The 25,566-nt window shown below is 39.8% G+C and overlaps 1 protein-coding gene across 1 annotated transcript; it reads left to right on the top strand.

Moving 5' to 3' along the window:
* Positions 1–1,170: 1,170 nt before the first annotated feature.
* On the top strand, positions 1,171–4,241 carry sox17 (SRY-box transcription factor 17). Its single transcript, XM_051115755.1, has 2 exons — positions 1,171–1,636; positions 2,845–4,241. The coding sequence occupies exons 1-2, from the start codon at positions 1,345–1,347 to the stop codon at positions 3,852–3,854; spliced, it is 1,302 nt and encodes a 433-aa protein (XP_050971712.1). The 5' UTR covers positions 1,171–1,344; the 3' UTR covers positions 3,855–4,241.
* Positions 4,242–25,566: the final 21,325 nt, after the last annotated feature.

Below are 25,566 nucleotides of genomic sequence, written 5' to 3'. Positions count from 1 at the left end.
AGGGCATTGCCTCTATGTCAGAATGCAGTAAAAATTGTTGCTTTGATGTGTATGATGGGGAGGGGTGAGTTGTTGGGACAGTGATTTTGTGTCTTGATAAATGTAGAGTTTTCTCTCTAGCAAATGTGCTGCTTTGACACACTAAAGAAAGAAAAATAAAATGCTCTTCTGATAAGCATACAAACATGTAGCCAAACTAACATTAAGAGTTAGAGAGTAAAAATTCAAATCAACGTAAGCAAAAACAGGATGTGGTTTTGGTAAAGTTCCCAATTGCTCCCGTAACACTGCACATTAGCAGATAGGGACCTTTTAGTTCTCAAAACATGAACATTTTCAAATTAACATGCATATATTTTACAGGGTCCATTAAAGCAAAAAGACACAAGAAACCTTGCATGACAGTGCTTTTGCCACAGGGATCCCTTCACCATGGTAACTGCAATATTGCCCCAATAATAAATAAAATATTTTATTAATTTTATTTATTTATTATTAATATAAATTGCATTACAGAATGTCAAAATTTTACAGTTTCCCTTATTCATTTAAACTAAAGATTTTAAAATCACTTAGATCACATTAGCTGCTTTGTTGCAGCTAATGATAAAGTCCACTACAACTTAATTCATAGGTATGAGAAATTGAGAGTACATTCAACATGAAACACTGCATACAATACAATGTAACACCTTTCTCTTCTTGCGCACTTGGCATACCATTATCAGCGCGTGACAATCCTTCACTACTACTACTGTTTGCAAATTCAGGTAGGCTACATCTGCTGGCAGGACATTAATCCTAAACCAAACTCTGCGTTTATCTTGTACTTGGGTAACAAATATTTAAACCTTTGTACGTGCCAACCAACGCGTTGGTTTTTTCTTCTTATTCTTCAGTAAAATTTAGATTAAAATCTATGCATGCAATGTATTTTGCCTATAAATTAAGTCGGAAACGTAACTTTATTATAGGCTGCATGTGAAGCAACAGATTGCGTCCTGAAAGTATAGTTATTTTATTTTATCTTATTTTATTTTAAGCTGAACTCCAGAAAAGCAAAATGTTTCCAGTCTTGTCTCCCGTGGGGCGAAACGCTCTGTACAAGGATTCCTTCACACCTTTCACACCGCGGTCCGCCCACTCCGGTCGCGATTGGTGGCAGCTGAGTTTAAAGCTGCCTGATAACTCTCTATGCACTTCTGACCTTACTGCCGAATATACTGTATGCATTCAGCGAAAGGAAACTGAGCGGTGAACATTAAAGGATAAGATATTCAGGCCACCCAGAGACTACAGTTTCATCGGTGATCACCAAGGATACGCGCCCGGTGCGTGTAGGAGATGAGCAGTCCCGATGCGGGTTACGCCAGTGACGACCCGAGCCAGACCCGAGGCACCAGTTCAGTTTTGATGTCGGGCATGAGGCAGTGCGCGTGGGTGGACCCGCTCAGTCCGCTTTCTGACACTAAAGTAAAACAGGAGACGCGTTCTTCAGTGGGTCCCGGGCGCGGAAAGAGCGAGTCGCGCATCCGCAGGCCGATGAACGCATTTATGGTGTGGGCGAAAGATGAGCGCAAGAGGCTTGCGCAGCAAAACCCTGATCTGCACAATGCAGAGCTCAGTAAAATGCTTGGTGAGTATGTTTTTTTTTTTTTGTTTGTTTGTTTGTTTTTTGTTTTAATGATTATTTGTGTTTTTAATCTTTCTTTTTCTTTTCTTTTCTTTTCTTTTCTTTTCTTTTCTTTTTCTTTTCTTGTTAGTGTTATATGTTTTGTATTATGTAAACAAGTGCATTATTTTAAAAGATAGAGATTATTCAAACAGCTTTTAACAGAATTATTCAATGAAAAGAATTTTTTTTTTTTTTACATTATCATTGATTACTAACAGGAAAATTAATTAAAGGGAAATTTTAGGTTCATGAATACAGTTTAAAAAGTAAAATAAAATAATAATAATAATGTTATGGGAAAAATGCATAATGGCGTCAGATTTAAAATAAAAATTCGACTTCACGCAGACGCATCAAATATGGAAGTTATTATTATTGTTATAAAATAAGATTCAGTCCATCGCTAATGTCGTATTATTATCATTCAGTATTTGCAAAGTAAGAGTTTTTTCTTTTCTTCTGCTTCTTTTTTACCAGCTTTTTTCATGTGCGAAAAATATTTCTTGCAATTATTTAAAACTGTTTCTGTTCTTGTAAAATATATTTAGTTTGAAATGACTTACAGGTTACATTTTAGTACTTACAGGAAATATTTTTGTACTTTTTTACACTATGAATGATTTTTTTTTATGTCTATAATAAAATGGCTAACATCTATGCAGTACCAAAATGAAAACAATTGTAAGTTAATAAGCAATGTTGCCAGTAAACCACACAACAAATGTGACATTTAGCTTATTATTTATAATATAATCTTTAATGTAATTTATATTTATATAATGATTTAACAGAAACTTCTTTTTCCTGCTCTAAAATGTTTGGTTTATGTTTTATCTACTGTTGCTTTATAATAATGTAATTTGCAGATAGTATGAAATTTTGTACCATTAAGTGTGATGAGTAACAATTAGAGACTCAAATTCTGGAATAGATTATTATTTTTATTCTGTTCTGTGCATGGTCAATAAATCAGATATATTCATTCATAGATATTATGCTTTATTTGTTTGACTCCAAATGTGCTAAATATCAACCACATTGTCAGATATTGTAAAATGCTCAGTGTGCACTGTGTATTTACAAAATCGTTTTTTATAAACGTTCAGTCTCTTGAATGTGTTGAATTCATTATATAATTTATATTATATTTATTTTCATATAATTTTTAGGTAAGTCATGGAAAGCTTTACCAATAGTGGACAAACGTCCATTTGTTGAAGAGGCAGAACGTCTCCGAGTGAAACATATGCAAGACCACCCAAACTACAAATATCGGCCACGGCGTCGTAAACAGGTGAAACGAAATAAACGACTGGACTCCAGCTTTGTGCTTCCTGGGGTGGGGGATGCTCAGACCCCTCTGGGCATGGAGGGCTTAAGTGTTGGATATTCAGAACTGTCCCAAGCTAGGCTGCCTCCATACTGCGAGAACCAGACTTTGTTTGAGTCCTACAGCTTGCCTACACCCGACCCCTCTCCTATGGACGCTGAGACAACTGAGTTTTTTTCCCTTCAGGACAATCACCATCAGCCAGCATACAGCTACCATAACCACCAAGAGCACCACTTTCAGGAAAACACAAACATTCTCACCAACATGCATGGTCATAGCAACATGAAATCACTGACAAACACACATTTTCACAGCATTACTCACTGCAGTGTCAACACACATACAAATCCGAACTCACACACTTCCAGCAATACACCGCTCAATCTAATGAACAATGCACACCCACAGCAACTTCTTAATGAGAGTACCAAACAACAAACCAGTCACAGTTCTGGTACTCATCTTAATTCCCTCCCCCACCCAATATCTCACACCATCTTTAACAGAAGCTCTTCTTCTCATCAAGCCATGCCTCCTGATTACCTGAACTGTCCTTCAACTTTGGATGACCATTATAGTTCCAACTCCCAGATGAAGCATCTATACGAGGAGCTGTCACTTCCTGTTGCCCGTCACACGTATAAGCACAACATTACTGAGCCACACTCACAGGCCCCTGCAGCAGCCCAGAATCAAGGTTCTAGTGAAATGGTGGATGAGGTGGCTTTTGAGCAATGTCTCTCTTATGGGGTCCCCCATGTACCTTTGCAGGGTTCCAACCTAATCTCAACTGTACTGTCTGATGCTACCACTGCTGTGTACTACTGTGGCTATAGCAATTCCTGAGATTTTATGTTCTTTTTGATAAAACTTGAATTGCACATATTTTCATTGCAGCCCCAGACACTGATGATCAATGTTAAATCAATGAAAATTTAATGTACATCCCTTTAACTAATAGAGCTGTCTAACTGAAATTTCTGAAGCCTCAAAATATGTTTTAAAAAATGTTTAACTTTGTGTAACTTAATGTCTTTAAAATGGTAATATTAATTCATAATTTGAATTTTGTTGATTTTAGTCCATGTTTGTTAGCTTTGAGGCCATCTATATACTAGTCTGTATAATTTAACGGTTGCACATTTAAAATTCAGTCTTTCTTTTCCTGTAAAATAGCTAAAAAAGTACTCATGACATATCTTGTTTATGGGGCAAATAAAATTGTTGGTCCAGTACTCTCTACAACGACAGTGTCCTTCCTAATACTATAATTGGGATTAGTAATTCCTAATTCCAATATATATGAAAATATTGGTTCATGGCTGCGATAAGACAATCCTATCCTGTATCCCCCATCCCGACTTTAAGTTTCAATGGACAGGACACAGGAATGAAAACTCTGCTCATAAAGCCATTTCATGGAGTCTTTAACCCCTTAACTGTCACCTGTAGATTAATTTACGACAATAGTGCACCTAAAAAAATCTACATCATAACAGGAGGCTTTAATTTTACAGCAATTTTGGATTAAAAACTATTTTGTAAAAAGTAATTTAAAAATAGAACTTTTTATATAAAAAAAGCAATTTTAGGTCTGTATTCAAAAGCGTTCATGAATTATATCAATTTAAGTTTGGATAGTGCACTTTCATGTCTATGTTCAAAAATGGGGGGTGACATTTAAGGGGTTAAGTGAGAAAACTATAAATATTGTCAGCTTTAAATGAGATGTATAGTAAAACCCTTACAGGGTCACAATTATGTATTATTATTATTGCATTTTTGAGAATAAAAAAAAAGAAGAAGAAGGAAGGAAGGAAGGAACGCATAGTACTGTGTTTATCACTTTGCTCAGTGGAGGAACCACTGCAAATTTCTCAGTCATTCACTGCTTATCTTATTATTGTATACAGCTCAAACTTTTATTGACTTAAATATGATCAGAATCTTTTACTACACAAAGACCAAATTTGATGCTAGCAAGAATGTGAGCTAACATTCTCAAAATATGCAAGCACAACACAGACGAAATATAGAAACTGTGAAAACAACATGCACTGCCTCACAAAACAGCAAACAAAGAAAATGTTCTTGCTTAGAGGTACCTCAGAAGATTTAATGTTCTCAGTAATGTTTCATGCAAATATCAATCTGTCATGTTTCTACTAAGATGTATTTATATGAAAACATGACTTTTGATTTTGTACTTTTGTATTTGGCATACCTTAGCACTGACTGGAATATTGTTGAAGTTTCTTATGAAACTTCAATGGAAGCATATAAGCTTGAAAAGAGCTGATCTCTATTTAATGTAATAAGAAGAACATTTGAGATATTAAGAATTTCTTTTTTTTTCATAGGGTTGGAACCAAGTCCAAAAGACCCACACATTTGTGTGTGTGTGGTTTTTTTGTTTTGTTTTGTTTTGTTTTGTTTTTTTTATAAATAACTTGTTGTGTTTGAAAGAAAGACAATCTTTGGAACAGGTCACTCACACTGACCCAGCACCCTCTTGTCATGAGTCTGACAGCAACATATATAAATTGGTGACATTCACACACATGCAAGCACGCACACACGCACACACACACACACACACATTGTATATCTATATGCAGTGTCTGTACTCTAGGTCTGTATGTTTTGTTGTAGGACTCAAAAAAACTGTACTTTGTTATATAAACACAAAAAGGTTCCATTTTTGTGGGATTGTGTGTTTGTAAAGTCAAATTGTAAAAAGGTAAAGCATTGTACTGACTTCAGGTTCACCTCACAAGTTTCATTTGTGGGTTTGTGTGCATTTACAGCTTTTATTCAAGCTTTGAGGCAGAAAGGCACAATGTCTATGACAGCTGCAATCGATGGGATGTCTCCTGTCTGACAAGGAATGCGCCTTTATGTGTGTGTGTGACCATGTGACAGGAATTTATAATCCTTGAAATATGTGTCTCCTCCCTGGCCTTATCACTTTCATAGGCACGGCTTTCCCAAACCCACTCCAGTTGTGCTGCTTCTAAATATAGACTCACACTGCATTGTATCTCTATGCAATGACACAATAAGCTATTTTTTACTGATTCAGCCCTTAGAAGTATAAATATATCTCACACACATGAATTCCTTTGTTACTTGTTTTGTTACTTGAAATCTAAATAAGTCTAAATGTGACTTATTGTAACAGGAATAGAGACTAAAATGAACTTATCAGAAGCACTATTGTGAAATTTGTTTTTCTGTCCATTTGTACATAAACTTTATGTAACTTATATTACAATATACAGGTGCATCTCAGTAAATTAGAATTGTGGAAAAGTTCATTTATTTCAGTAATTCAACTCAAATTGTGAAACTTGTTTATTAAATAAATTCAGTGCACACAGACTGAAGTTCTTTTAATTGTGATGGTTTTGGCTCACATTTAACAAAAACCAACCAATTCACTATCTCAACAAATTAGAATATGGTGACATGCCAATCAGCTAAACAACTCAAAACACCTGCAAAGGTTTCCTGAGCCTTCAAAACAGTATCTCAGTTTGGTTCACTAGGCTACACAATCATGGGGAAGACTGCTGATCTGACAGTTGTCCAGAAGACAATCATTGACACCCTTCACAAGGAGGGTAAACCACAAACATTCATTGCCAAAGAAGCTGGCTGTTTACAAAGTGCTGTATCCAAGCATGTTAACAGAAAGTTGAGTGGAAGGAAAAGGTGTGAAAGAAAAAGATGCACAACCAACCAAGAGAACCACAGCCTTGAGAGGCTTGTCAAGCAAAATCGATTCAAGACTTAGGGTGAACTTTACAAGGAATGGACTGAGGCTGGGGTCAAGGCGTCAACAGCCAACACACACAGATGTGTCAAAGAATTTGGCTACAGTTGTCGTATTCCTCTTGTTAAGCCACTCCTGCACCACAGACAACATCAGAGGCATCTTACCTGGGCTAAGGAGAAGAAGAAATGGACTGTTGCCCAGTGGTCCAAAGTCTTTTTTTCAGATGAGAGCAAGTTTTGTATTTCATTTGGAAACCAAGGTCTTAGAGTCTGGAGGAAGGGTGGAGAAGCTCATAGCCCAAGTTGCTTGAAGTCCAGTGTTAAGTTTCCACAGTCTGTGATGATTTGCGGTGCAATGTCATCTGCTGGTGTTGGTCCACTGTGTTTTTTGAAAACCAAAGTCACTGCACCTTTTTACCAAGAAATTTTACAGCACTTCATACTTCCTTCTGCTGACCAGCTTTTTAAAGATGCTGATTTCATTTTCCAGCAGGATTTGGCACCTGCCCACACGGCCAAAAGCACCAAAACTTGGTTAAATGACCATGGTGTTGGTGTGCTTGACTGACCAGCAAACTCACCAGACCTGAACCCCATAGAGAATCTCAAGAGGAAAATGAGAAACAAGAGACCAAAAAATGCAGATGAGCTGAAGGCCACTGTCAAAGAAACCTGGGCTTCCATACCACCTCAGCAGTGCCACAGACTGATCACCTCCATGCCACGCCGAATTGAGGCAGTAATTAAAGCAAAAGGAGCCCCTGCCAAGTATTGAGTACATATACAGTAAATTAACATACTTTCCAAAAGGCCAACAATTCACTAAAAATTATTTATTATTTTTTTTTTTTTATTGGTCTTATGAAGTATTCTAATTTGTTGAGATAGTGAATTGGTGGGTTTTTGTTAAATGTGAGCCAAAATCATCACAATTAAAAGAACCAAAGACTTAAACTACTTCAGTCTGTGTGCACTGAATTTATTTAATACACAAGTTTCACAATTTGAGATTAATTACTGAAATAAATGAACTTTTCCACGACATTCCAATTTATTGAGATGCACCTGTATATTAATTGTCCCCACTAAAACTAATTTCTTCAGTGTCAAGTGTCTAGGGTGCCCAGCCTTTGGCCACTATCCTGCAGGGTTTTGCTTGAATCCTAATTAAGTATACCTGAAACAACTAATCAAGGCTTTCAGGGTTACTAGAAACTTTCAATCAGGTGTGTTTTGTCTGGTCTAGACCATTATCCACCACCTGACTTGTTCAGGACTCAGAAGTGCTGTAAAACACACAACACTTGTGCTGATCTGAGAAAGACAGCATTTCTTCCACACTAAAACACATCAAAATAAAACAAAATAAAGACCATAAGGTTAGGCATATTTGCAATACTGTATATTTGTGTGCATTTGAGTGTGTTTTGAAAAGATTTACAACAAATATTCCTTTTCATAAAAGTTCTATTCATCATTCACCTAGGCAGAAATATAACAGCCGTACAAGTGTAAAGACAAATTCTTTTTTTTTTTTTTGTTACTTTTGTATTAATATCCACCTAACGGCAAATTCACACTGCACTGAGAGACGCAGAACAATGGCAACGGCTGACTGAGTACAGTATGTCACTTCTTACATGTTCCAAGGCCTGACAAACACAAATCAACACGTTCAACCTGCATCTATAAATTGGCTTTCAAGGGGTCATCGGATGCCCATTTCCAACAAGTTGATATGATTTTTTAGGGTCTTAATGAAAAGTCTATAATATACTTTGGTTAAAAATTCTCAATGGTTGTGTAAAACAACACCCTTTTTACCTTGTAATGAGCTCTGTAAAAATCATACATAGACACATTTATGTAGATCAGGAGGCGCATTCCCTTCACAAACAAATGTAATCCAATGCATCTTCAGTGGCTCAGATGTCAAGAGTAAATGACGACCACTATGTTCATTATTACATCCAGCAACACAACACCTCAATCGCTCAATCAGAGATATTCTTGTCTAACTTACATCTCTGCTCCAGCATCGAAACAATCGAGGTCGGACTGTGACGTATCTGAGAATGGCTCGATTTGAAAAAGGGGATATTATTTTTACAGATTAATTAAAAACCACTGCATGGGTTTTTGTCATAATAGGGTAGATAGGTACACTGTCAACACACATTAATGCTCAAACAACATGTAAAAGTGAAGTTTGCATCCAATGACCCCTTTAACAGGAGAGACACTGTCACAAAGTCAAGTTAATTCATATTTATTTATATACCACTTTATTAAATAGCTTGTTTGCACATGATGTCAACTTTGTCAAAGAATTTAGGTATACATATAAATCCAGTTGCAGTTGTTAGTGACGACTGCACTAAAATGTTGCAATGACAAAATATTGCACTAAATTAAAAGTTAAAATGTTACAAATAAGTTACAATATTGATGTTGTAATACTGGTAGCACTAATATAAAAGATGTGATCATATTTGTTACAAAAAGTTACGATTTTGAAATACGTTGATGATTGTATTTATTTAATGATATGTTTATTTATTTATTTATTTTAATTTATCCCACTATTCCTGTCAGTGATGTAGAAGTTGTTTTTTTGTTTTTTTTTTTTTTGAAAAAAAAAAACAACTTTAGTGCAATAATATGACAATTTATGCACTTAAGGACATCTTGGATGAGTAACATGAGTGCATTTTTGGCATGTCCTTCTATACAAATGACTGAGTTTCACTTGGTGTTTCATTGAGCTTTGATTATAATTTATTTCTGACAAATAAATAATGCAAATGGCATGTTTTTAAAAAGTTGTTGTTGTTTATGTTTAAATAAATTAGATATTAAAACAGCATTTCATCAGTTTCTAATCATCAATTTGCTCTTCTGCATCCTGCTATAATGTAAACCAAGGTCACTGCATCTTAACTTATTAAGCCATAAATAAATAAATAAATAAATAAAGCTTCTAACGTGGGAGTGTAGTGTTTTAGGGTGGAACCTGTGGTGCCACCTATCTGGACAGGCCACAGCTCACAAGAGTATATGCAGTAGTCAACATTTGAAGTGGATCAAAAAAAAAAAAAAGTTCATCAAAGTTGTCCTGAGAAAAGAATGGTTATTGTTTTGTTTTTAGGACAACTTTGATGAAAGATTTTGATACAATTCAAATGTTGACTAGTATATATATATATATATATATATATATATAACATATTAAACATTTGTTTTCAGTCTACTGTAAATAGTTAAAATGGTTTGATATTTCTGAATGCTGATATATTTGTTTATTATTATTATTATTATATAAGACATATGCATCTTATATAAGACACATAGATGCATAATTAAAACACTGTTTGAACACTTGACCATCTGCATTACACCCAACACACCCCTTTCAGGCTAAATGTGACATTTCACACATTGCCATCAGAGTGTGCTCTTGTGCTTTTGTTAAACAATTAGTACAAAATGTCATTTTTTTTTTTTTTTTTTAGTTAGAGACATTCTTAGAGCCATCTCAACTTTGTCCAGTTGTGTTATGAACATAACAAACTATGCCAAACTGTTAGCCTGGGCAAGTATACATTTGCACATTTGTGTTGATCTTGACTGATTAACTTAGAAACATTTAACAACAAGCAAACAAAATTGTTCTGCACTATGACATAAAATACAGCAAACACAGACATACACACACACACACACATGCATGTGGTCATGATTTGGAGTCACTGGGTATATCTTCCACCACCACTGGATTATAATTGTCCCTTGTTGAATTTCAAAGCCTCATAACTCTTTTTTAAACTCTCATATGGGATTGCAATTTCTCAACCATTTCTTTTGCTCTTTGGACATCTGAAACACCTTTGCAGACAATGCATAAATCACTCAGCAAGGACTACAAGTTGTTCTGAATGGTAAAACATCAGCAGACTCATCCTTTTTCATGTTTTGCCACAAAAAGCACAGGAGGGGTTTATCTGAAGGAAAGAGGCAAACACCTAAAAATGACCTTAAGGTAAGGCTTGGTCAAAGATGAACATTCTTGAGTCTCCTTGAAAGACATGGGAACAATCAAAAACTAATCAGTACTTTCCATTGTGTTTGACTAAATGGTGGGGTACAAACCAGGACTCACATCTTTGAGTGACGTCTTTATACTCGTTGGCTGTATAATAGTCTTTTCACTCCTGCACATCCACTTGCCATAACTCCTCTACATCCTGTTGGAGCTGAGTTGAGAGAGAAGTTCTGTAAAGAGCTGACAGCACTGGCGTTTGAAGATCCTATCCTAGTTTTGTATGAACTGCAGCTGGCCCTTTATGAAGGCTACGATGACACTTTGTTAAAAAAAAAAAAAAAAAAAAAGATAATGATGATGAAAATCATTGGACATTAAAAGTAATCACAGTAATCAGACATTAAATGAGAACTCCACCTCCAGAACAACAATTGACAAATAATTTACTCACCCCCTTGTCATCCAAGATGTTTGTGTCTTTCTGTCTTCAGTTGTGAAGAAATTATGGTTTTTGAGGAAAGCATTTCACGATTTTTCTCCATATAATGGACTTCATTGGTGCCCCAATTTTGAACTTCCAAAATGTAATTTAAATGCAGCTTCAAAGGGCTCTAAACGATCCCAGCTGAGGAAGAAATGTCTTATCTAGCGAAACAATCGGTCTTTTTTTTCCGAGTCATTTCGTTAATTTTGGTAAAATATAATTAAAATGTTACGTGTTACTTCCCTAACACATCTACTGCTTACACAAACACTGATCACACTACAAACAAGACAAAACTACAATGCTAGAAACAGAAAAGATTAATTCATTGTTTATGATTAGGTCACCTCACCTCTTATTGCGCATGCGCGACTGAACGAATCATTCCCCCGAGACGACTCGTTCTTCCCGAGTCACATTAAAGATTCATTTAAAATGAGCGAATCGTTCAAGAACGACCCATCACTAATTCGTAGCATCGTGGACGCGCATCCCGGAGCCTGTGCTACATGAGCTTTTGTGCTTAAAAAGTATACAAAAATGACAGATTGTTTCGTTAGATAAGACCCTTCCACCTTGGCTCGGATTGTTTAGAGCCCTTTGAAGCTGCATTTAAACTGCATTTTGGAAGTTCAAAATCAGGGCACCAATGAAGTCCATTATATGGAGACAAATCATGAAAGGCTTTCCTCAAAAATCATAATTTCTTTACGACTAAAGACAGAAAGACATGAACATCTTGGATGACAAGGGGGTGAGTAAATTATTTGTAAATTGTTGTTCTGGAAGTGGAGTTCTCCTTTAATTGTCTCGCCTCACGCGGACTGAAGTGAGAGTGCGGAAGCACAAGGCCCTAAAGACTTAACAATATCAGTGGCACTCTCCACGATTCTCCTTACTCTTTGTAAGTCAGACGTAGAAGGGTCATCAAGTAATTCAACATTACTACGCCAAGTGTCATAATCAGATTCATTACTGGGATGGGGAATTCTTCCTGAGAATGGGCGGGGCTTAACTACCTGTTACACTCCGCCTTGGCCCTCCGGACCTTGGGTATCGTTCTGGCTGTCCGTCTGCTCGGCTCCACATCAGCCTCCACCTCCAGCAGCTCTGTCTCCATCAGTCACCCCCTGGTGTCGCCAGTCCTAACTCCAACATGGCTCCTCCTTCTGGCGACTCCAAAAGGGGGCCACCATCCTGGCTGGCCTCTGGCTTTACATCTGGCTCCTCCTGCTCTTGGCCTTCCCTCGGCTCTGCCCCTCTCCTGCTCCATGTTCCCCTTCAGAACCCCCACCTGAAGCCCTCTTCAGTTGGACGCTTTCCGGTAGAGGAAGCTACTGTAATGGTTACACACTTTTGTGTTTCTTTCTGTTCCTGTTTTCCTGCCTTGCAGGTAGTTTCATTGACCTAGTTTCTATTATTTTATTTATTTATGTTTTTGTTTTTTTTTTGAGCAAAGTTGAATGTTGTATTTACAAAAAGTAACTGAAAATCCTGCGTAGTACACCTTTAAACATTTATATAAATTTCACATCATTTATGTTCTTCACATTGGTGGCCCCTCCTATTACCTGTATTTTGTTTTGAGGTGATCTTTGGTTGTGGGCTCAGGGCATCTAGAATCTGTGCTGGGGAGATAATATACGGTTAGGGCTTTACTTGCATGTACTGTAACCACATTTTGCCATAACCAATTAAGCAGAATAGTTTTAAGTGTATTGAATTTTGGGGATAAAGACAATTTATCATCATTTGTCCAGAGCTATTTTTTATTTAGTCCCTATCTGGCAGGTATACAGTACATGCCTGTCACATCAGGAAATACAAAAACATCTCCGGGGACCAAAAAATGCCTCAGATTGCTCATTTGAAAACCTCAGCAGATCTGCTAATTCATATACTTTACATTTTATAATTTAATACCTATTAACCTGACAGCATTTTTTTTAACCCTGTCATTGGTGTCTTTCACTTTAGCCATCCACTAAAGGGGTGGAAATTCTATGTTTATCCCAAACATGTCTTGGATAGTTTCCAAGCATAAGCATGCTCGCTCTGGGATCTGAAGCCGGCGCCTAAACTACTGCAAAGGGTTAAATATAGAGACACACATTCCAGACAGATATCTCAGCATATAGTGATGAGGACTGCAGATCAAAGATGGCAATAGAGTTGAGTAATAATGTTGGTTAAACAATAAGTGAGCTGGTGCTACAAGCAACTATAATTAAAAGGTGTTATATTAAGTATGATTGTGTCACTTGTAAATATGGCACATGTGCTTTTAGACAGACACACAAAATACATATGAGGTGTGATCCTAAAAGTGACAAGAGCCGATCTCGTTATAAGGCTGTGTGTTCCTCCCTGCAAACGCTATATCACTAGCGGGGATGCACACAGCATGTCCATGGTCTGCTTGGGAGCGGAGCACGCTGAGGTTCTCAAGGGCCAACTGTCCACATTGCGAGCGTCCTCCTTTACAGACGCCCCGCTCCCGGAAGGCTCTCTTTGAGCATTCCCCCAGCATTCCCCGTGGTGCTGGCCCCACTTCCACTGAGGCGGAGCGGCAGCTGCATTCGTGGGCTTCGCATTTGGATCTGTTGGATGGAATGGAGACCCCCTATCTCCTTCCTCACCCACCAGATCCATGGCCCGTTCTGCGGGATCGGAAGCCCGTTCTGCAGTTACTTCCCCCCCACGGAACGGGCTCCTCACTCCGAAGTATTGTCCTCCGAAGACGTCAATGTGGAGAGCATGGTTGAGGAGCCACTCCCTCAATCACCCCAGTACGAGGAGCTGTTGGAGGTGGTAACTCGTGCGGTGGCCAAGCTTAAGATTGACTGGCCCACCGAGGTCATGAGTGGCCGCTCAGCCCACAGTCTGTGGAGTGGTCACTATCTCAATTGGCACACCAACTGCCTGGAGATGCAAGCTGTGTTTCGAGCTTTGAAGCACTTCCTCCCAGACCTGAGAGATTGCCACGTGTTGGTACACACCGACAACACAGTGGTGGTCTATTACATCAACCACAAGGGAGGTCTGCGTTCACGGCCCTTGTTCAAGCTGGCGCACCAGGTCCTTGTGTGGTCCCAGGGCAAACTCCTCTCGTTGAGAGCAGTACACGTCCTTGGGCACCTGAGTATGGGAGCAGACGTCCTGTCGAGACAGGGGCTGAGGCCCAGGGAATCAATGCTTCACCCCGAGGTGGTGAAGCAGATTTGGAGAGTGTTTGGTCCGGCTCAAGTGGACCTTTTTGTGACGAGAGAGAATGCTCAATGTCCCTTTTGGTACTCTTGACTCATCCAGTTCACCTGGGCTGGATGCCATGGTACAGACGTGGCCGGGGCTTCGTCTGTACGCGTTTCCCCCGATTGTTCTGCTCCCGGGAGCTCTGGAGAGAGTGTGCCGGGACAGGGTTCGTCTCCTCCTAGAAGCCCCATACTGGCCGGGCCGAATATCATTTTCAGACATGGTTTCTCTCCTCGACGGCTCTCCATGGGAGATTCCTGTCAGGAGGAATCTCCTCTCACAGGCGGGGGGGCACCATCCTTCACATGAGCTGTGGAAGCTGTGGGTGTGGCCCCTGAGGGGGCACAGCTCATAGCTTCCGGTCTCTCAACTGAGGTTGTTGAGACCATCCTCCAGTCCAGAGCTCCCTCTACGAGAAAACTGTACGCCCTGAAGTGGAGGCTCTTCACTTCATGGTGTAGAGACCACCAACTTGACCCAGTCAACTTCCTGATTGGTACAGTGCTGGAGTTCTTGCAGGCTTGCTTCTCCACAGGGTTAACCCACTCAACCTTGAAGGTTTACGTGGCGGCAATTTTGGCCTACCACACCTCTCTTGGTGGCCTGTCAGTGGACAAGAACCCCCTGGTTACACATTTCCTCCATGGTGTGCTGAGGCTGAGGCCTCGTGTCCCTATGTGGGACCTTGCTGTGATGCTTGAAGCTCTCTGTAGACCTCTGTTCAAGCCTATAGAGGACATTTCTGATCGGTTTCTCATTATCAAGACTACTCTGCTTCTAACCTCCCTTAAGCGGGTTGGGGACCTGCAGGCCCTTTCAGTGGCCCCTTCCAATCTCGACTTTGCCCCTGGACTGGCCAAAGCATTTCTTTACCCTCGTGCAGGGTATGTTCCGAAGGTCACTTCCGCTGCACCAGAGCCCGTCGTAATCCAGGAGTTCTGTCCTCCTCCCTTCAGGTAGCCTGACCAGCAGAAGCTTAACTGTATGCGAGCACTGGACACATACGTCCACAGAGCAGCCCTGTGGCAAAGGGCGGACCAATTGCTAGTTTGCTATGGCCCCCCCAAAAGGGGTCTCCCTGCCCCTAAGCAGACCCTCAGCAGGTGGATCATTGATGCCATTTCTTTAGCCTACGAGTCCTCTGATCTTCCCTCACCTCTGGGGGTCAAGGCTCATTCTATTCGAGGCATGGCGGCCTCCAAGACCCTTTTGGCAGGTGTCCCTATGCAGGACATCTGCAACGCTGCGGGATGGTCCACGCCCCTCTTCGAGCCTCTCCTGGCTCCTCTGATCCTCCTGCCCTAGCTGCATCCTAGGCATTTGGAGATTTGGAAGTCTCAAGCCATACTTCTGCCATCCCTATGAGCACTCGTTTCATCCCCTGAAGCTGAGCCCGGCTCTGCCGCATGCGCTTTTAAGCTTCCTGGTCGCTTATGTCACCCGCCCGTGACATCTCGTCCTTCTATTGGTCAGATTACACATCACTTCTATTGGTCAGATTACACGTGTTCAAAGCATGGTCACGCTGAAGGTGTTCCCCTAGCATTTTTGGACACAGCGTCTCATTTCCTCGGGAAACCAGGGTTACATATGTAACCTGGGACGTTTCTTTTGCTGTAGTTTTCCTTTGCAGTCTTTGCAGTCAGTATTTTATTGTTTACATTTATCTTGTGAACTCATCAAGTGTATTTGTTTATATATTTGTTTATTCACAAGCTGCATTATGGGGCCAAAGTAATCAGTTTGTTGCAGTTAGAGTAAACTGTTTTGAATGTAAATCAGGTTGTGTGTATTAGTTTGGCGACTTTGCGGTAAAGTGACCAGATTTCTGAAATGGCACCCTGGTCTCATTGTTTATACGTAGCCTAGGTATTAGTATGTGTCACCAGAGTATGTATTTGTATGTGTGCCCACCACTAGAGGTCGCCTTGCCATTTTATTGACATTCACACTACACAGACTGTTGCACTACACTCTGGACTGCATTTCCCATGCTCCACTTCACTGATTATGCACACAGCTGCAGCCAATTACACACAGCATAAATATGAGGTCCAAACTATCATTCAGGGCTGAGTATTGCCTAGCATTTAGCACTCTCCAAGTGTCAACATTACGGAGCTACTCCGAGTATTTCCTAGTTTTCCTGAGTCTAGTTAAGTCTTGTTTCTAGTCTGGTTATCAGACTCTTGTATCCTTGCCTGTTATATCATCTTGTCAGTCTGCAGCCTGCCCTGGATTTATCACCTGATGTGAATTAACCCTTTGTCTTGCCATTTCGGACTCTGTTTGCCCCTCGTTTGAACTATTGACTGTCTGTTTGGATTTCCCGTTTGCCTCACCGCTGGATTTAGGTTTTTAGATCCCTTAATCCTACCTCCAAACCTAAACATAAGCATTTTATAGCAAATATATAACATAAAAGGTCAAGATGTGTAGGAAAATTAATATTTTAGTAACAACATAGCATTAAAAAATATTAGCCCAGTGTTAAAAATATTATCCCGATCCACTCACTGAAGGCACACATTTCCCATTCGTATACACATCACCCAAAACATGGCAAGTTGGAAAATGTGACAAAGCTGTCTAGAGCCAATTGGCATTGGATTTTACTGCTATAAAATCTGTCATTAAGCTTCTGAGAGCAGCAATGTTTGAATTTAGGAATGGGGTTTTAGAATATCAAAATCTAAGAATCTGCTTTTTTGTTTTTAAAAGGAAACTCCAGAACAGGGACTAAAGATTTATATGCCCATTGAAAGGGTTAAAACATTTAAATTCTTGGGGGTCTAGTTTGAGGAGAGAACAACATGGAGGGTACACTAGTGGTTTGTTTCCACCGAGTGGTATAGTTCAGTACAATATGATTTGGGACAGAACCTGCCAACAACAAATACACTAATATATTTTTTGTTTGCGCACTCTGATGTAAACGAGCCCAACACATATGAGCAGCATGGCGAATGAGTGAAGGAGATGCTTCATTCCTTTTGTGTTGTCATACCCCTTGTAGCATGCGCAGATGATGATTTTCTTTCAACCAATCAGCATTCTGCAATGAGTCTAGCTCCACCCCTTAGGGTACCAAACTACTGTGCTAGGTTCCCCAATGGAAGGGTCCCAAAAAAGTGGTATGGTACAGTTAGCTATTTTGGTACCATTCACAACTTCTGACAATGGAAACAGAAATAATTGTGTACCGAACTGTACTGTACTGAACCATACCACTCAGTGGAAATGAGCCAATAGATCAAATCATAACTAGGTGTGAGAAAGTCATCAATCTCATAAGACTGTCTAGTTGGATCAGACTGGACAGTAAATAGGGATTCATTAATTATGACATACAGGGGAATTGTCAGGTCTAATAACAACTACACTGTTAAAAATTGCTGTAAAAAAAAAAAAAAAGACCAAATGTTGGCAGTAACACACTGTTTTCCATTAAATCAGTAATATACAGTATAAACAGTGCATTCTGAGTAATATTTGTCATTTTCGAGAAAGTAGCCTACTGCAATATACCGTGAATTAACAGCTCTCAAAGTCAGCACTCAAGAAGTTTAAAATCACACCCTACACCAGGGGTCAGCAAACTTGTTCCTGGAGGGCCGGTGTCCTGCAGAGTTTACCTCCAACTTTCCTCAACACACCTGCCTGGAAGTTTTAAAAGGCTAAAATATAGAAGTGGTGGTACTGCATACCAGTGCATACCGGCTTACTTTAAGCACTGTGCTAGATACCAGCATAGTATAAAACTAATTAATGACTCCCAGCATGCACTGCAGCATGAATAAATTATGCCACTGAATTGTAGTTGAATTGTCTGAATTATAGAATTTTGTTATTTTATTTAATTCTTACTATGTGCTTTTACTTTTGTTTTCGTTTTTGTGTTGACTATGGAGGGCGCCATTATTTTGATTACGTAGAATGGTTGCACTGAGCTACGCTATTTCTAATCAAAATAATGGCACCCCCCATAGTCCAAAATATGTATATAATAACGTGGATTTTTAAAATAATGTAAATCTTTCATGGGTTTTCTACTACATATTTCGGTAACACTTTGTTTTGATAGTCCACTTTAGACATTCTACTAACAGTAAGTAACTTTGCAACTGCATGTCAACTAGTCATTAGAGTATTAGTAAACTGTCTGCTTAATATCTTCTAACACTAACATCTAAACTTTGCAAGTATATGTCAACTTATTCTACTAACCCTAAACCTAACTTAACAGTCTACCCTGAAATTTAGTAGACATGTAGTTGCAAATTAATGAGAATTAGTTGACATGTAGTTGCAAAGTTTCTTATAGTTCATAGAATGTCTAAAGTGGACTATCAAAATAAAGTGTAACCCATATTTCAGTAAGAGGCATCATTTACATTATATTAAGCTACAAATCTTGATACCCAGGGTTCCCTTTAAAGCGCGTTTGTCATGGCTAAATAGAACTAATACAATTATCTGGTATTGTTGGTTGTTTTGATATTGATATAATCATCATGTTATGCCTGTTCCCTTTAAAAACACAAATGCAGCAATTAAAAAAAAAAAAAAAAAAAAAAAGACAAGGGTAAAAATTCAAGGGTCAAGAGCCCAACAAAAACACTGATCACCCTGATGGTAGTGTCAAACAAAACACTAAAACATAAAAACCTCTGTTAATTCTCAGTAAGTGCTTCTGTAAAAGTCTGACAGAAATCAATTCAATCTGGTTAGTAATGTGTGAAGCTGGTAATGCTGTTTTAGGAATTATTTAATCCTCTGCTGTATTTTCAAAACCGCTGCTTTTTTCTATGCGGTTTGGCTGTTCATCCACATGCACAGTATCAGGTCACTGAAACCAAAACTTTTTCAAAACTCCTGCTAGGGTGAAGATTTTCAGAAATTCTGTTTATAAAAATACCTGTGCACATGTGAATTAGGCCTAAAACTGAAGATTTTGCTCTGGGGTTTAAAGGGTTAAAGATGTAAGGTGAGAAGAAAAATAGAATGAAATGTAATTTAACAGTAATAAACTGTAATTTATGGCAACAAACTGTAGAAAACTGTAATATGTTGGCAACTGTGCTGCCAGTAAATTACCAGACAGTAAATTACAGTATATTATTTTCAAGGAAAAGGCAGTAATATACTGTAAAACGTAACAGTCAGATTTACCAAACAAAACAAGTTAATTAGAGTGAAATATTTGTAGAAGTTCATAGAAAAAAAAAAAGTTACGCAGTCATTAACTAGACAAGGAAAACAAAGTCTGACCAGTTGTTTGTGCGCTATGGTTTGTGCTCGCCCTGCTACTAAGCAGACCCTTAGCCGGGGGGATTGTGGATTTCATCTCAATTACATATGAGTCCTCTGATCCCCCCTCTCCCTTGGGGGTCAAGGCTCACTCCACCCACAGTATGGCGGTCTCCATGCCCGACATCTGCAATGCCGCGGGCTGGTCCATGCCATTTACTTTCGTGAGGTTTTATAGCCTTGATGTCCGGGCCACTCCTGGCTCCTCTGTTCTCTCGCCTTAGCTGTGCTCTTCCACATTAGGCAGGCATTTCTAAGTCTAGTGGTGCGGGCATACTTGCTCCCAAAGCGCTCTGATGCAGCATTAATTCCTGAAATGGAACATCTCTAGGTTACATATGTAACCATGGTTCGAGGGAACGAGACCAATAGGGTCTGGCTGCAGACATGCATTGCATTTTTAGACTTGCACTCTCAGACATCTGCACTTCCAGAAGTGACGTCACTTACAGTCTTTTTTAATTTGTATTTTATTTTATTTATTTATTTATTTATTGTTTACTGTTGTAAAATGTAAAATGAGAGATTCAATTAAAAATATAATAAATAAATAAAACACAATAAAAAATAAAATAGACTGCAAGTGACGTCACTTCCGGAAGTGCGGGTGTCTGAGAGTGCAGGTCTGAGAGTGCAAGTCTGAAAATGCAATGCATGTCTGCAGCCAGATCCTATTGGTCTCGTTCCCTCGTACCATGGTTACATATGTTTCTGCAGCCAGACCCTTCTCAACGAGACGCTTCATCTCGTTGCCATACTTCCAGCATCCCTGCAAGCGCTTCCTTCCTTTACCAAAAGCTGCTGCTGACGTCTCACTTCTCCATTGGACTAATTACACATGTGTTTCAGAGCATGGTCACGCCACCATGGTCACGCCACCATGGTTATGTACGTAACCTAGAGACATTTTATATTCTGAAATATTCCTTTTTTGGTGCACTCAAATAAAAGAATTTCACAGTACTAACACCGTATTGACCATAGATATGTTTAGATGCCTTATTCTGCCTCTCCAAGCACGTAGATGTTTCTGCCATCTTGCAACTGTATGTCACTCAAAATAATAATCAATGAATATTCAAAGATGCCACAATCATGTACAGCCGAAGGTTGTAGAAATCACAGAGATTTAAATTCCTGAAAAAATGGGATACCCTTTCACGGGTAATAATGTTTTGGTTTGTGTTATGTTATAACTCAATATTACACATTTTTAAACTTAAGTACCTTTTAAATGCCTTGTTAACTAATGCCTTTGTCTTGTTGTATTGCGTTAGTTTAGCAAAAGTATCTTCTGAAGTATACTAAAGACATAGATATTAATACATGCGTATAACTAGTTGCAGTGCAGACACATTGGCAACTTGCTCTCGAGTGTTCACAGCCATTTTAAAATGGCAGACGTATAGTGGCCCATAGAAACAGAAGCTAATAGGGCATCTAGTTATACATATCTATGGTATAGACGATTTCAGCAGCATTAACACAAACAAACGTTACTGCGCATATGTGCTTTTGTGGCCCAAACTTTACTTCCGGTAGATTTACAATAACAACATTGTCCCTCTAGAGTATATTATTTCTGATAACAATCAAAATATATAACAAGTAAGTTAAATTAGCTAGCAAGTTAAAACTATGTCTTGTTTGGCTGCCAAGCTTCTCTTCGCATAGCAGTGATCCATGCTCATTGTCTCCCCTCGTCTTTCCCAAAAACTTCCACTGTATGTGTAGTGGCACTTCCCCATGGAAATATATATATAGAGCAGAGTTGTAAATATGACCTGATACATACATATATATATATATATATATATATATATGTGTGTGTGTGTGTGTGTGTGTATCAGGTCATATTTACAACTCTGCTCTGTGTGTTTGCTGCGTAAATCAGACGGGATGACTAAAAATGCAAATTCATTCTCTTCCAGCAGGAGGTGCTTTTGGAGCGGCAGAAATAGAGGTTTTCCCAGTAACGGCTGTACACAAAGCAATACTGTGCTTTATCAGGCAGTTACAGGCATGACATTGAAAATGACATGAACAATTTTCTGAAGACAGTCAGTTTCCTTCAGAGATACAGTGATATAAAAACACCCGCACCGTGTTTAGATTTTAAAACATGCCGTGCTCATGCTTATTCAATGAAGTCAAAGCCTTTTAGACAATCTATTTGTGGCTGTCAATTTTGATATTGTGGCCTGGGACCTGGGAGAAATGTTAGACTCCACTGCAGCAATAAAGGGGAGGAAGAAAATTATTTCAAGAAGTAAAAAATAAAATTATGGCAGAAAGAATGGTATTTTTCATTACAGCTAACATTAAAACATACACCAAACATAAGTTTGGAGAGGAGGGATAGTGTGGTGGTCACTAGGGTGAGATGAATAATCCTCTTAATGGAGTTCTTCAGATGGACTGAGGAGGGTAGTAACACGCCTTTGATACATCTAGTCTGCCGCAAATCTCATAGAAAGAGGAAAACTTTTGAATTTGTAACAAGCAAGTCAGCTTGGGTTTTGACATTTACTATGGGTGCTGAGGAAAGAGGATTTCATTTTGGTCTTTTCCTTGTATTCTTATGGATTCTGAAGATTTGGATTGCATTGCATAAATTAAAATGGATTTTTTTCCAGCCACAGCATATGACTGAGAAAACACCTTTTGTGTAAGTAGATCTAATGGTAAATGAATACAGAAATGTTATTCAGTTTTCAGGTTTAAAGTGTAGCTGGTTTAATATTATGCAGCCGAATTCTTCAAAAAGAATTTGCAGCAGAAATAACAGAACAGAATGAAATGTTATTATTTCATACGAAGTAAATGAGTAAAATTAATTTAGGGTAGACTGGGGGAAATCTAAAATTAATTAAAATAAAAAAAGAAATAAAAATAAAAAAGAAATACATTGCATTTTAATAATTTTACAACTACTCTGAACATGGCTCAACACATCAGAATCAAGGATCAGAACTAACCGTTTTATAAAATATAGTTTACCACGACAAATAGGAAATCATTGCAAACAGATCAAACCAATATTATGTTATAACAAAATCATTTAACACATCACATAAATAAAACAAATCATATATTATAAATAAACATAACAAATATATATTTTTTAATTTTTAAATTGTAATTAAAATAAAATAATTTTTATTTTTTGTTTTCACAAACATATATTGTAAAGGTTCTACTATATATTTACAATGTATATTTGTGTCCTTGGAAATTATATACTATCCCTAATTGGGCTTATTATATTGCATTTTGGGCTAATTTTGAGCACAAAGTATGCTTCACGAGTTCACACTCACAGATAATAAACGGTTATGCATAAAATGTTATGCGTATTTGGCGTGCTGTCCAGGAGAGGGACAGCTCGTAGTCATTTCCGAGCCTAGGGCACTCCCCCTGCCCGGGGAGAGGGGTCCGAGCTCGGCATTTGGCCTGAACCCAAAGCATTCCCCAAAAAGGCTATTACTGCAGGACAGCAGCCAGAGTGAAGCTCAATAACCCCACCAAAATTTGCCTAGCTTAGGCTGAAGGGATGCTGAACGTTGGTTGTAGTAGTGGGCATTGCTGTGGCAGGGGCAAAAAATACACAAGAGGCTCTTGCGGGCACTGCTGTGGCAGAATAGAGGAAAGGCTCCTGCGGGAGCAGACACTGCTGTGGCAGTGGGGAGCTGTGAGTGAGGCTCCTGCAGGAGCGGGTACTGTTGTGGTGGTGGGGAACTGTGAATAAGGCTCCTGCAGGAGCGGGCGCTGCTGCGGCAGTGGGGAACTATGAATGAGGCTTCTGTGGGAGCGGGTACTGCTGTGGCAGTTGGGAATTGTAAATAAGGCTCCTGCGGGAGCAGACAATGCTGCGGCAGTGGGGAACTGTGAATGATGCTCCTGCGGGAGTGGGTACTGCTGCGGGAATGGGGAACTGTGAATAAGGCTCCTGTGGGAGCGGGCGCTGCTGCGGCAATGTGGGGAAGAAGTCTAGAGGCTCTTACCCTAGAGGCAGGGTGCTGAGGGGATGGTTGAAGTGGGGATATGTCTTTGTGGAAGGGGGATTAAAAGGGGTTGCTGTGGAGGGTCTGGAGTTCAAATGGATGGGAATGGACTGGCGTTAAACGGGTTGACCGATTAGGGTTTGGTGTGCTTCCTTGATGAGGCAGTGATCTGATCAGATATAGCTCTTGAAAGCTTCTGATGACCAGCGACTGAGTGCTTGGATCTGCTGCTGGGAGAGGCCTTTTTGGGCCGCTGTGGTTGCTGCGCCTATTCGGAACAAATGGCCCACAATACTCCAGCCGACAATGGAAGTTGAAGTCGTCTGTAAAAAGGGGGTCAGATGGGAGTTTGAATTGAGATTTCCTCAGCCGGAGGAAGGCTAGGAGGGCTTGGAATGGTTGAATGGGTGATTGGAGGTTAAAAATGTAAATGAAGTGGCCTTTCTTTGTTTGGTCTGTCTTACTTTGTTTTATGAAGTAAGAGATGGTTTCGTCATCTAGATTAAAGGTTAATTGTCTAGGTTAAAGCCAGATGTAATAGTGAGCTCAGAGCATCTGAGGAAACCGAAGAAAGCCAGGATAAACATGGCGTCCAATGTGCGGGTGGTGTGGATGGAATGGTAACCCTTACGGAGGGTGGAGATACATTTGGTCAATATTTTTAAAGTTATAGGTTGCTTGGTGTCTGGACGGTTGGGATGGGTTTTTTGGATATCTTTAATGAGCAGAGAGGTCTGTGAATTGGTTATTTGAGGTGAAGGTGAACTGTATAATAGTTTGTGGAAAAATTGGATTCCGCTCAGGTATCCTTTAATGGAGCTGATTAGGAAGTTTTTGTTGATGTTGAGATGGGAGATAAATGAGGTGATAGTGTGCAGGGAAAAATCAGGGAACGGTAGACTATAAGCAGGGAATGTTTTAAAATTTTTCCATGCATGACAGGAGGGTCCTAGGGGAAACAGCTTTGTAGAATGGAATTAAAGGAAGCTTTAAGGAGAGGTCTCAGAGGGTGGTTTACGGGAATATCAATTCTGAATAAGGAGGTACTGAAGTTGAGAGCGGGTCCGCCTCTGGTGCCAACAATCTGAATTTCTGCCAGAATCTGGGTCCTGATGGAGTTGGGTACGGGGGGTGGTTTCAGTGCTAGAGCGTTTGGAGGAACTCGTAGGGGCGTGGCTGAGGCTAGTGAGAAGGGAGAGAGGGTCTGGGGAGGAGGAAAGGTGGCTTCCAGAACTGCTAGCAGAGGCATGCTCGCGCTAGAGATGGCTCCTGGTGCGGAGGAAAGAGAAGGGAAGAGAGGGGAAATGGCGGGCGTCAGAGTTTGAGCCATTAGCATAGGCATGCTCATGCTAGGGACTGCTCCTGGGGTGGAGAAAAGAGAAGGGAAGAGAGGAGAAATTGTGGATGTCGGAGCCTGCGTCGTTAGCGGAGGCATGCTCAAGCTTGTGCCATTAGTGAAGATATACTTGCGCTAGAATTGGACGGTGGTGCTGCAGGCCATGGATAGGGGAAGGGGTTGAAAGAATGATGGGACAAGAGCTGCGAATGGGACTTTGCCGCCAGCGAGGGCGAGCTCGTGCTGCCGTGGTGGCTTGTAGAGGCGATGGCTGGCTCTTCGCAGACATGAGCAGTGAGCTCCCACCCGGATGATTGAGGAGAAGGGCGGGGGCTGGCGACGGCAGCATCCGG

The sequence above is a fragment of the Labeo rohita genome, chromosome 7 (genome assembly GCF_022985175.1).
Source record: "Labeo rohita strain BAU-BD-2019 chromosome 7, IGBB_LRoh.1.0, whole genome shotgun sequence".
NCBI classification, from domain to species: domain Eukaryota; kingdom Metazoa; phylum Chordata; class Actinopteri; order Cypriniformes; family Cyprinidae; genus Labeo; species Labeo rohita.
This window is presented reverse-complemented; position numbering and strand designations above follow the sequence as displayed.

Coding starts and splice junctions, on each gene's coding strand:
- sox17 (XM_051115755.1), top strand. CDS start 1,345: ATGAGCAGTCCCGATGCGGGTTACGCCAGTGACGACCCGAGCCAGACC. Junction 1,637..2,844: donor AGAGCTCAGTAAAATGCTTG/GTGAGTATGTTT, acceptor TATAATTTTTAG/GTAAGTCATGGAAAGCTTTA.